Source organism: Anneissia japonica, unplaced genomic scaffold, assembly GCF_011630105.1.
Source record: "Anneissia japonica isolate Jap-2015-1 unplaced genomic scaffold, ASM1163010v1 scaffold275_len1219475_cov178, whole genome shotgun sequence".
NCBI classification, from domain to species: Eukaryota; Metazoa; Echinodermata; class Crinoidea; order Comatulida; family Comatulidae; genus Anneissia; species Anneissia japonica.
Genome location: NW_022752912.1, coordinates 1074612 through 1088368, shown reverse-complemented (window position 1 = coordinate 1088368; position 13757 = coordinate 1074612). Strand labels below are relative to the sequence as shown.

Below are 13757 nucleotides of genomic sequence, written 5' to 3'. Positions count from 1 at the left end.
GTTTAATTGTCAAAATCTCGGTCAGAATAATTTTTTTAACAGATTTGAAATAATTTCTATGAAATATTATATTTCACAATTTTCAATACTAGCAACGGAAAATATCATGTTGGCCATTTTTATGTGTGATAACAGAACCTAAATCGAGTTAAGGCTAGGCCTAGCCTAGCAGTGTTGGATAGTTTAATGTTTCCAGCGCCTACTATATTTTTTCGCAGACCTATCGCAAAATCAAACATAAATAATTCATCCGCATTTATTTTTTGTGTGGAACAAAAAAAATCAAATTTCAGTCTTATTTTACATTTTTTTAGGAATGTCTAAATACAGTTAACTAGCAATTTCGTATTATATTTATAAATCTTTATAACATATATAAAAATAAGATTTTTCATAACAACTGAAATTTTGCCAGGAATGGGGCTTTAATGTAACTAATCCTATTCATTAAACTAAGCATTGTTCGGCCGTTGGCTCCGAGGAACTCATCCGGCCTTTGTTCAGCTATTTTTTTTTTATTGCTGCTGGGTGACCATTCACCCTCCCACCCCCAGAATCCGCTAGGACCGCAGATGGGGCTGCCAGTTAGCGGTGATTCAAGTGGATGCATTTTTACCCCATTCATACCCTGGACATCTTAACTACCTAAAACTAATCTTAACTACCTAAGCTAACAAACTTAAATTGGAGGTAAAACTATCCCCCTACCTGACACCATTCCGATAAAGGTTTCAGGGTTAAACTTGATGACATTATGGATTGAACAGAACTGTTTTCAAACTAGACTTAGGCTACGTTCAGACTTGGAGATAAGCTAGCTTACGTAAAGCCCGGCTCGAGGTTAAGCCCGGCTTAACTTTGCTGGGTGTCCAGACTAGCGGGATTAGCCAGGTGCGAGCATTTGCCTATTAATGAACCGTAACCAGGAAACGAGTTTCGAAACATTGTACTCAAAATGTACACTCCCTCACAGAACACGTAATTAAAAGCTAATTGGTCATTTTTTTACAGTGATTAAACCCTGGTTTAGAAAAGTTAAGCATGGTTGCACGCCAGGCCTAGTTACTATAGGAACACAGCCCGGCTTGAGATAAGTCACCTAGTTCAGACAGGCACGTGGATAAACCTGGTGAGTTGAGCCGGGTTTATCCACCTAGTCTAAACTAGGCCATAAATAATTTCTTCTTTTATTGAGTAAGGTACAGTAAATTGTTCCATAATTGTGTAGAGAAAATGAAAATGAACAGCTGCCATGTCTGTGTGCGGAATTTCTGTACTACAAGGAAGTTCTCCAATAAAGGTTTAGTGAAGGTACATCAGATGAATTATTAAATTATTAAGTTGTATTGTCTGATGCAAGATACCAGAAAAGTCTTTGCTGAAATTAATTTGCTCATTTTGAAGTAACATAAAGATTATCAATTTAAATACTGTATAGAAATGAATATATTTAAAAAATGTTTACCCATAATTTTATAGCGAAAAATTATAGAAACACTTCCAGTCACTGGAAGTGTTTTATTATCATTATGAAGTACAACAATCACGGTACAATTTTTTTTAAATTTAAGTATTTCTATGCTGCAAAATGAGCAAGTAAATTTTAAAATTACTTTTTATGATTTTTGTCACTTTCAGGGGACAATACATCTTTAATACATTAATAATTTTATTCTTTATATCTCCATAAAGGTTAGTGAAGGTACATCAGATATAAAGATAAACACATTAATTGCATATATGGTGGGTGAAGGAGAGGACTATAAAGATGTGGACATACCTGAGCAGGTGTCGACAACACCTGCTATTGCTACTCGTACAAGTGGAAATGTTGATGCTTCTCAGACAGGTGTGTTGTCAAGTTCACAACCTCCTCTTAGCAAAGAAAGGTAAGTTAAGATTTTACCAGTTTTGTGTATTGTGATATTATGTCAGAAGTACTTACAAACCCTATTTATTGAAGGTAGTCAAGATTTGTATTACCTTTTCATGGGCAGATTTAGGGAGTGGAATTTCAGAAGCGGCCCTGCCTTCCCCCTTTTTTTTGAAAGTAGATTATAGTACTGTAGGTTATATTAGAGGAAATTTCCTGGACCCCCCTATGTTAGTGTTGTCTCTCAATTGGGGGATTAATTTTGGTTTTAATATTACTAGACAGCCTATTAACATTACAATTCTCATTAAAATACAATATAATAATAACACACTTTATAATTGAATATTTGTTAAATTATATTTTTTGTTAATATTTATGTTATAATTTAATAGTTATTATTTACAGGCAAAGTTTATCTCCAGCTGTCAGATACTTGATTGATACTCATAAGCTTGATCCTAACAATATTCAACCCACCGGTCCTAAGAACAGGATACTCAAAGGGTAGGATGCTCCACCTTCTTTAACATACCTAAGTTAAAAGTTTTCTACACGAATAAAGTATAGAGCAGTACTGGGTAAAGACAACATGATTTCTTGCTTCGAACTATTTATCCATTTGTAGAAGTCTTATGATGATAAGCCTATCCAATAATGATGTTACAGGGTCGAGACCAGGACATACCTCCAACTTTAAATTGACACTGCCGACACAGTGTATACATAGACTAGCCTAGAAGATGGTAGAATAAGAAAGAAACTCAGATCGGCTCAAATTAGTATCGAAAATTATAAATAACAATGATAATAGCTCATTATTATATTTTACGTGTTTGTGATGAATTTTAGGCACTAAGCATCAGAGGTCAAGATGACGAGCCTATCACATTTCATACATTCGACATCAAATCCAAGACCTTATGTGATTTCCAAGATGTCTTTATATGAGAAGAGCAGCATAAGTTTATGATAGACAACAGTATTAATGAAACAATAATTAAAGTAAATTATAAAAATTGAAGTATGCCTTACTTAATGTGAGTTTATATGTGTATACTTCATTAAAAATATATGACAAGTATCCATTGCCAGCAGTGTGTACAGCTGTATTGCACTGTTGTTTATGAACGTTCTATCGTATTATCGTTTAAAATAGCGCGTGTAGTAAACAAATTTTAGAATAAACGCATTGAAGCTCCTCTGATGCAAACTATTATAACCCATTTTAGTATGTGTCTGAAATCTTTCATGACATCCGAATTGTTGCTTTGCAGTGACGTGTTAAGATACATGTCAAGTGATCCCGTACCTAAAGATAGCAGTCAACCCAAAAAATCAACAACCCCGGTTGTAACACCAAGTGAGAACCAAAAAATTCCAGAAACTAGACAAACCTCAGATCCAGAAATTCAGAGTAAAAAGGTAATTTCCTTTTCATCCTTGTAGACATTGTAGCTAAATTGTTAAGATATTTGTTTGATTTTATTTATTTGATACCATAGTCCCTCTGGTATAAGCCTATCCCCTGTGAACACAAATTTAGGCCAATTTGGTGGGTGGGTGAGGGTTGGCTTAATACACAAGAATCCTCCTTTCACAATCACTTTTAAATTTAAAAGTGACTGCATGAACACTCCCCAGGGGTCCCAAGTTAGAAGGATCCACATCCGGGTGATCTGTTTAAATGAGCTTTCTTGACACATCTAAATATATTTTGCTGTGGATGGTAATACCCATTGACTTGTGACATCTAGGAGACAATTGGTAATACAGGATTAAAAATTAGTAAAAACATGCAAATATCATGAATTTGCAGGAGATAGCTTATTTTTCTGGAGGTTCTTGCTTGCTTGCAGGAGTGCGGGAGGCCTTCCCGATTTCCAGGAGACTCAAGCCATATCCAGGAGACTTGGGACCTCTGAATCATTTTCAGGGATGGCCAAACAAAAGGCAATTTTTCCGCACTGCATGCCAATTCAAAGCCAATCTTTTCCCCAGAAAGTATTTTAAAAAGTCAGCTAAGCATTCATTCAAACCATACCCTGGACTTTTGCATGAGGAAAGGCTTGTGTGTAAAATTGTGTGTAATGTAGGTGGCCTTATACCAGATGTGGGCTTATACTGAGAAACTATGGTATATGTATATTGTTCAGTATCAATTATTTCATTACTTAACACGTTGGCTGCTAGCGACGAGGGTTTTGCTGACGGTGCTAGTGATGACTATACCTGTCATAATTGGGGTAACATTCTAGTGTTTATTACATCTTTGTTATGCATTGTAGAACCACAGACTTAACGGCTAGTAGTTCGGGGAAGATACACCTAGACGATATCGTACAAATAGCGGATGTATATTTGTTGTGATTATTCTGCTGGCAGTATATCGATTGTACGAGTAGGGGTGCCCTCTGGGCATATACCAAACCATGCAAAAAGCGGATGAGGAAACTCGCACTTGGCAGAGGCAATAAGAAATGCTGTCCCAGTGCAGGTGACGAGTTTAATCGTCCCCTAATATTTTCTCGCCAATTTATTAGACACACCATTTTGATGATATTAACGTCAAAAAAGGATGTTTGTACATATATTCTTGTTCTGGCACACAGGAAGGAACCTAAAAAAAAGGTCTGGCAGTCAACGTGTTAAGATTTGTTTTTTGAATGGTTAGTTCAGTAATATTAATAATGGTAGTAACAAAAATATATCATTTAAAGTATATATACTGTACTTCTACTATTAATAATAATTATAATAGAAATAGTTCAACTTAACAAAGGCAAATAAACAAGTTCTATTCTAAGGCTCCTATGAATAACGACATATCTGGAGAAATAATTATAAATACTCTAAATAACAAGAGTAGATTTTATGGGCAAGTGGGTTGATAAAGGTGGGTGGAGGGCTATGAAATTTGCTTTAGTCTGGGTAGAAAACTTCATGGCTGGGTGACCCCACCCACCTCCGCCCACCATAACTACATCCCTGCTACACCCCTATTACTGTCTCTTATACACATCTAGATGTGTATAAGAGACAGTCATAATACGGATACGTAAACAAACATTTATACACAATGCTCACCTGCTTCACTCCCTCCGGTACTGTTAGTCATAGGTACTGAGTGCAGACATACATACAACTCATGCTGGGATTCTCATTCAAAGAATCATTATTATCACATCATAATACGGATACGTAAACAAACATTTATACGCAATGCTCACCTGCTTCACTCCCTCCGGTACTGTTAGTCATAGGTACTAAGTGCAGACATATAACTCATGCTGGGAATCTCATTTATTTTATGAGAATTTAATTGTATTTCCTTTTTTATGACAAATTCATGGCAGAAATGGCACTCTGGGATCATGGTTATTTCTCTTCACAACGTGTTATCTTCCAGGATAAATCCCATCATTTAGCATGTACCAGTTGTTTTTGTTTATTTTTTACGTGGTCTTTTTCGGCTGAAATCTATTGTGACCAGATTGAAATTGCTTGCAAGCCACATGACAAAATTTAAGAACCCCGGCTCTACACAATTACATCAATTGTAAACTGTTTTTGCAAAGACTTTATCTAGGAACCTGGAATTGAGAAGCAAATGCTATGTATCACATTGCTATAGCTGTACTACACCTGCACACCATTGTTTGGGAAGAAGAAAGAAAATTTATGATTATGGCATTCTCAGACTTAAATTTAAATATAATTTTCTTTTTTTCTCTCTTTTTAAAAAAAATAATTTTGAAAAATCTAGGTGGTGGGGAGGGGAGTGTAGGTTAGGGGGGTGAATCTGCCACTGAGACCCATTAGTGATATTAATTTCTAGACAATTTCAGAAGAATTAATGATGCTACTTACATTTAATATAAAAGATAGCCAAGTATAAAATTGATTTATTATTTAGAATTTGTCATATTTTCATTATTACAGTATATTTTAATCATAATAATGTTTAATTCAAAGTTATATTTTTTATGCTTTCAACCAGTTGTATGATGACATCGAACTGAGTAATATGCGAAAGGTTATCGCAAGACGACTCACGGAATCAAAGGTGAGATTCTATTTACAGTACTATATGATAAATTTTGCCTTTCTGTCTTGGTCTGTACAAATGTACTGTATTAGAATGAGACCATAATAGCATTAGGTTGCTCTACAAACGAGGCTATGAGATTCTGACCAAAAACTCTAAAATTTCCAATTCTCCTCCCACTAAACTGTGACAAACTTATAGGATGGGTAATACACATTTTAAGGTGGGTGGATGATAACACTAGTATACTCTAAATAACAAGAGTAGATTTTATGGGCAAGTGGGTTGATAAAGGTGGGTGGAGGGCTATGAAATTTGCTTTAGTCTGGGTAGAAAACTTCATGGCTGGGTGACCCCACCCACCTCCGCCCACCATAACTACATCCCTGCTACACCCCTATTAACAGGACAGCCCTATAATTAAGGAGACACTTTTTTGGCCACGTTTTCCATCGGGATTTGAATATTTCTATACCTGGAGGTGCTGTATTTACGGGGTATATTTTTGAGGACTTGGTAGCACAAGTGTGGGAAATATGGGGGAATTGCAGCATTTATGGGGTATACTTGCAAGGATTTTGTAGCACAAGTGTGGGAAATAACCAGGGTGAAATTAGTGGCTAAAGTCCCTGGCCTATCCTGTGTCAAAGTGCCACTATTTTCCGTAGGTTGTTAGCAGGAATTTCAAGCTAGACTGGGTGCTAAGCTGGTAAGCCCCTTGCTAAGCCTACTTTTGGTACAGCCACGAGATTGCGACCGGATGGGACACTTTTTGCCATCGGGAACCAGTAAATATTGCGCACTCTCTGGCACTATTGAGTGAACTTTTTCCTGTCGTCCTGTGATTTTGTTAAATGGTAGTTCAAGTCCATAAGTATTTTCAGTAAAATAGGTAGCGCAAGTGTCTCATGTCTTGAAGTGGCTGCGGCACCCCCCCCCCCTCCCTGTTTGGTTGGTATGCAAGTGAGCTCCCCGGGTTTGAACCCAACACCCTGATTCAAATGAGATAATCCAAGGACACAGTATACAAGTTGGAATGAATTGACAGGGTATTTATATAAAGCTTTGTCGAGAATATCAAATTTTCTTCGTCAAAAAAAATGTTGTATGCCCAAAAAAGTGATGATGTGCCTATATATGATCATGATGTGATGTCATCATGACCATATTTTGGTATGTTACATGTTGTCAAATAAAATGTGTCTGGGCAGGGTTTTATAAACCTATCACTTTTTTCTAAATGTGATATTTAAAATGATTCATTGACTCTTTGGACTTTTTTCAATTATTTTTCAATGTCTTTAATGTGTCCTTTAATTCTCTAGATTTAATTTATAATTTTTTCAATTATTTTTCTGTCTCTTTAAATTGAAATGTGTCACTTTTACTTTAATTTTCATTTTGTTAATTATTATCTTATATTTTTTCTTTAAATCATTATTTTATTAAAATTTTCTGATTTTATATTTTCTGTTTTTAATTAATTTATTTGTTAATGTTAAAGATCTAGTTTAATTTTCATCGTTTATTATTGTGTCTTTTATGTACTGAAAGTCCAAATGGATGGACCACCCTCACAAAAATTGTTGAAATACATAAATAAATAATTCATAAGATTTATATTAACATTTATTTTGTATATGGTGGCCTGTTAAAAATAGATTTTTGTTTTTCTTTAGAGTACTGTTCCACATGCATACTCCACAATAGAATGTACAGTAGATTCAATATTAAAATTAAGGAAATCATTTGCAAAGGACAAAACTAAACTCTCGGTCAACGACTTTGTGATCAAGGCAGCTGCAATGGCTCTCAAGGTTTGTAAATTACTTCATGATTAGGAACAGTGAAGTTCTTCCTTGGCCAAATATTTAGGCTGTGGTAGTTGTAGTGAATTGTCAAACCTTCTCAATTATAATTGATCCTTTATATTGCATTTTGTTGAAATATATTTTGCCTTTCAAAAATGAAAGGCCTCCAGATATTTTGTGCAATTTTGTACATTTTATCTATCCATTTTATGATGTTTTTATCTTTAATAAATATGTTGGTTTTGGTTTTTTTTTTGGATTATATCAAAATGTTTTGATAATGTAAATATAGAAAGTTGAAGGTGAATGGTATTTGTCTAACTACTGTTATATTATCTCTCTTATCTTTAGAGAATACAGACTGTCTTGCATTATAAACATGACATTTGTGACCCCAAACACTAATAGTACATTAGTACATTACTAATAGCAATTCAAACAATGAGTAATCAGTTGCTATTTTGCACTCAAAAATGAGGCATGTAGTGCTGAAATGGTTAAGTTGTCACACAGGCCAGTATTGAGTAAATGAGCTATAAAATATGGGAGCCTAAAAACTTCCTAAAAATTCAAATTGGTTTTTCATTATAGATCAACAGTTTAATGGCTTATTAATCATGTCCCAAAGTATTAGTTCTGGAAGTGGTCAACAAATCTTTTATTTAACGTTATTTTGATAGCTATATCTATTAAACAATGTGTGCACAAATAACTTGGGAAGGTAATTTAATACTCAAAATCATGTTCATCTTTTTTTCAGTATTCAATATTTATTTCACCAAAATGAAGATAAAAAGACAAATTCAATCTTGACTCCAAGAGTGCTGTACTTTCCCTTTCTTTTTCCAATAACTTGGGCTTGAAATGTCCAATTTCAATGAATGTCCCCTCATTTTAAAGATCACATACTCAGGTATCTGTAAATTCCAATAACTTGAATTTCAGTTTTTGCTACAACATGCCTCAAATATCTTAAGAGGCTTCCACTTAAGGTTAACTATTTGTAATTAGCCTAGTATTATGTTTTGAAGGTTTTTGTCTAGTGTATTTTAACTGTTGTTTTTATATCTATATAAAATCTGTGGTGATAATTCTTTATAATAACCAGCCAATGATTGTACTAGCTATTCTATAGCTTTCTTGTTTATCTATATTTGTATTGAACATTGACCTATTCATTATGTGCATGAAACTACAAGATGGCCTGTTGATAGCTTACAGATTTTGAACATGTTATCACTTTTTAAATTTTAACTCTATTGTACTTCTTTAATACTTGTCAAATCCAGGAACACCCTGATGTCAACTCCCAATGGAATGGTGAAGATGTTGTACACATGCCCAGTATCGACATATCAGTTGCCGTAACAACAGAACAAGGTCTAATTACCCCGATTGTGGTGGATGCAGCCAGCAAAGGATTAAAACAGATATCAGAAAGTGTGAGAGTAAGTACTGCAGTTACAGTATATGTATCTCAAGAAATCATCCTAAAATTAGATTGAGGGTAGGCCTACTGCTATAGATAGGTTGAGCTAAGACATCACAATGACCCTAGACTTTGTCTCAGGGCATAGAACAGTCTCAAGATCACCTTTTGTCTTAACTTTCAAACCATGTGCAGCAAAGCAGTCAATATGCGAATGCTGGAAATTTCATCAATTGATTTGACTATTCTTCTGGCAGTGGTATTAAGGCTATCAAAAGGTCTTATTTATTTATTTTGTTATTTATTCAGGTATAATATAAATATGCAAATGGCAGCCAAGGGCTGAAATAAGTGTATTTACAAAGAATTGAAGAATATAAAAAATATTATATGTATAAAAAATTCACCAAGAATGGCCAAAACATTAAAAATACATACAAAGACATACATATCAACTAGAAAATTACTAGACCTAATTAAAACACCTAAAATTTTCAGTAATGACATCAAAATATGATAAAGATATAAAAATTATTGTTATTATTATTGAATTATTTATAATAATTGAATTATTTCTAACATTACAAGATATAAAACATTAATTAATTAATAAAGTAGGCAACACAACAAATATTGTACATAACAACCACCCAAAATAAAATTTAAAAACTGCATTCAAGAAATGATTGAGAATAAGACCTAGAACCATTTATCTAGAGTTCTCTAGATTATATCAATATTTTTCAGTTATGTTTTTTAACAATCTCCAAACCATAATCAATAACCATGTCCTGACCCACTACCAATGATCTAACTTCATAAAACAGGGAGGCTTTATTCAGGACCATGCTCCAGGACCATGCTGGTTGTCTCGTCACTCACAGAGAGCACCCTTACATTTAGCCTCACAACAAAAAGATATGCTATTAAGAACAAAATCTTAACATCTGCTCTACAGTATTTAACTGATAAATATGACCAATCACTGTGTGTAAATTTACTAAATCTTTGAAAGCAAACATTGGATGTGTACTGAGGCCTACCGTTATATTTAGTCCTACAATAAAGATCCTATTAACTAACAATACAACCAAGTGGAGAGGACCTGTGCCTTTATGTCATTCTGACCTTCAATCTGTAGATAGCAAGTGTGATTTCTACAAATACTCATAAAGAATTTTTAATCTCATGCTAATGCATGCTTGCTTGCTTATTATTCTTTATGAAAACAATTTCCAATGCACCATGTTATGGCACTGATATGAAAGACATTTATTTTGAAACATAAATTTGAATCCCTTTTCAATATGGTAAAGATATATACCTGTACTGTACAATATGTGGATAGTAAATGTTTGGTAAAATGTGTATTGTTTTATGTGTGTTTCATTAGAACTTATTTGATCCTCTTAAGTTTAGAATTTAATTAATGAGGGGGTTTTCATATAGACAGTATATCTTTATACAAAGTTTTATTTCATGTATTTTATATATGTATGAATGACTATATAGCATAGGGTAAATAATAATACAAGTAGTAATATAAGTGTATGTACAGTTCTATTCCATGTTTATATCACTGTAATTTTACAAAGAGAGGAGTATGACACAGTATGACATCACTTACCTGATAAACAATATTTCTTATTTAGATTTAAATATTTAAGTTTCATGTTGTTCAATAATTTTGTGTTTTAGGACTTGGCATCTAGAGCTCGTGACGGCAAACTTCAGCTTCATGAATTCCAGGGTGGGTCATTCAGGTAAGATGAAATGTATGGCAGTGTTGGTGAGGATGGCAGTGATTGTGAGGAGTATGGCAGGGGTGGTAAGGATAGCAGTGATGTTGAAGAGTAAGGCAGAGATAATGAGAGATTTCAGGGATAATAGTGATGGTGAGGAGTATGGCAGGGATGGTGAGGATAACAATGATGTTGAGGAGTATGGTAGGGATGGTGAGGACAACAGTATTGGTGAGGAGTATGGCAGAGATGGTGAGGATAGCAGTGATGTTGAGGAGTATAGCAGGGATGGTGAGGATAACAGTAATGGTGAGGAGTATGGCAGGGATGGTGAGTATGGCAGTGATGGTGAGGGATGGTAGGGAGTAGGGCAGAGATGGTGTGGACTGCCAGTGATGGTGAGGACTGCCAGTGATGGTGAGGACTGCCAGTGATGGTGAGGACTGCCAGGGATGGTGAGGAGTAGGGCAGAGGTTGTGAGGAGGATTGCGGTAATGATGAGGAATATGGCAGGGATGGTGAGAAGTGTGGCAGGGAAACTGAGTAGATTAGCAATTTTATATAATGTAGTACCAAAAGAGAGTTGCAGAGTGAGCAGCAAAATATAGTGTGTTCACCCGTGCATGTACATTTAACTTGAGAAACAAGAACATTAATTTTAGAGATTAATATAAAAGTACTAACTAGATTTGAATTTAAAAATATTTTTATCTCAATATTGTTTGATTTCTTTGTTTCTGATTTTTACCTAGTATATCAAACTTGGGCATGTTTGGCATTGGTGAGTTCAGCGCCGTTATTAACCCACCTCAAGCATGTATTCTTGCAGTCGGGACATCAAAGGTGCAATTGACAGATACGAACCAGGCAAGAACAGTAATGACGCTCACCCTTTCAAGTGATGCAAGAGTTGTGGACGATGCTCTCGCGGCAGCCTTCTTACAATCATTAAAGTCTAATCTGGAAAACCCAATGAGGCTAGGCTTGTTATGATTTTATTAGGGTCTCCCTTCCCTCCCTCTTACCCACTTCACTCATAATGAGATCATAGAAACTCTTAAATTATACAAATTATATAATGTTTATCTGAAATATTTCTGTTCAAATATTCTCATTTATTTACCATTATTTTCTGAAACTTGGGTTATTTTTAAACAAATCCCAATGGAATGCTGAACATTTTAAGTGAAAAATGTGTTTGTCTGCTGTGAGAATATATGAGGCATGTTGTGGCAAAATGGCTAAGTTGTAGCAAAAATTGAAATTCAAGTTATTGGTATTTTCAAATACCTGAGTATGTGATATTTAAAATGAGGGGTCATTCATTCAAATTGGACATTTCAAACCAAAGTTATTGGAAAGTGAAAGTACAGTACTCTTAGAGTCAAGATAAACAGGATTTTGAGTAATTGCCTTTCAAAGGTATTTGTGCATACATTGTTTAATATAGTGAACTATGAAAAATAACATTAAATAAACAATTTGTTAACCACTTCCAGAACTAATACTTTGAGACATGATTAATAAGACATTAAACTGTTGACCTATAGTAAAAAACAAATTTGGATTTTTTAGCAATTTTTTGAGCTCCCATATTTTATAGCTCATCTACTCAATACTGGACTGTGCGACAACTTTACCATTTCGCCACAACATGCCTCATATGTCTAAACTAACTTGGTAGAGTTAACGTTAAAAATGATTAAATGATTATGTAAAGATATTATAAGTTTATTTCTAACAACAGCAGAAGTTTTGTTTGTCTTTATTCAGATCTTTGTAGATTTTCATATCATTGTGTTTAGTTTCTTGAGTTTCAAATCCAGGGGTCCCAAGTCTCCTGGAAGTCGCGGGAGTCTCCTGGAAATCAGGACGCCCTTCGCACTGCCACAAGCAAGCAAGAATCTTCCACAAATTCATCACAGATATGTTGTCTCACAGCAGTCAGTGCCGATAGATATCAATGTGTGCACCAAAATAGAATTAGATGTGTTAAAAAGAGCTTATTAGTGCCTGTTCCTTGAGGTTATAAAGTGCAGTTCTTTTCCCTGGTCATTGGGTCCACATGCTTTAAGTGTTGCTGCTGGTAATCAGCGCAGGAGCAGGCAACCCCACCAGGTACCCATTTATAATCCTAGGTGGAGAGAAACAATGCAGATAAAGTACCTTGCTCAAGGACAGCAAAATGCACAGCAAGGGATTGAAACCCAGACCTCAAGGTTGGGAAACAAAATGTTCCCGCTGCGCCAAACCATATCCAACAGCCGCCATTGCTCAAAGATGTTATGCTCTGCTTGCAGCACCTTCATTTATTTATTCGACAAAAATATATCAAATATCTATGGGGTGGCTATGTTTACGCTGAAATGATGATGATAGTGAAACAGAAATTGGAATTGTATAACAATTTGTATGAACATGCCTACAACTATCTACATATGTAGGCACATCATGACACTTTTTGTCAAATAAATTTTAAGCCCTTTTTTTTAAATGTATTTTTTTTCCAGAGAATTCACTGGATCTAATTATTTTAGACGATTTTATTTTAAATACAAGATGCATATGCAATTCAGCTCTGGCTGCCATATGTCTTTTTTTTAATAAAGTATACCGAATTATATCTAATGTGTATACATTTATAATGTTACACTTCCAAAATTACACCCACATGCTTCAGAACATATCCAAATACACGCCTTAAACACCCTGTACACAACTCGGAATCATGCTAAATACACGCCTCAAAATACCCAAAAAGTGGTGGAAAGACATCTGGTGGAAGTTTGAGGGCGTGTTTCTAAAAGCTCGGACGGCGTCCACCGATGGTACTGGAGCATGCAAAAGGTGGGGC

At 34.9% G+C, this 13757-nt stretch overlaps 1 protein-coding gene across 1 annotated transcript in view; it reads left to right on the top strand.

Moving 5' to 3' along the window:
- Nucleotides 1–12243, top strand: part of LOC117122422 (pyruvate dehydrogenase protein X component, mitochondrial-like) — a 14646-nt gene extending 2403 nt beyond the window's left edge. The window contains exons 4-11 of the mRNA XM_033267981.1: nt 1693–1889; nt 2282–2380; nt 3151–3298; nt 5874–5939; nt 7601–7738; nt 9022–9180; nt 10860–10924; nt 11656–12243. Coding sequence (XP_033123872.1) covers nt 1693–1889; nt 2282–2380; nt 3151–3298; nt 5874–5939; nt 7601–7738; nt 9022–9180; nt 10860–10924; nt 11656–11896 — 1113 coding nt within the window. The 3' untranslated portion in view covers nt 11897–12243. The remainder of the gene's footprint in view (nt 1–1692; nt 1890–2281; nt 2381–3150; nt 3299–5873; nt 5940–7600; nt 7739–9021; nt 9181–10859; nt 10925–11655) is intronic.
- Nucleotides 12244–13757: the final 1514 nt, after the last annotated feature.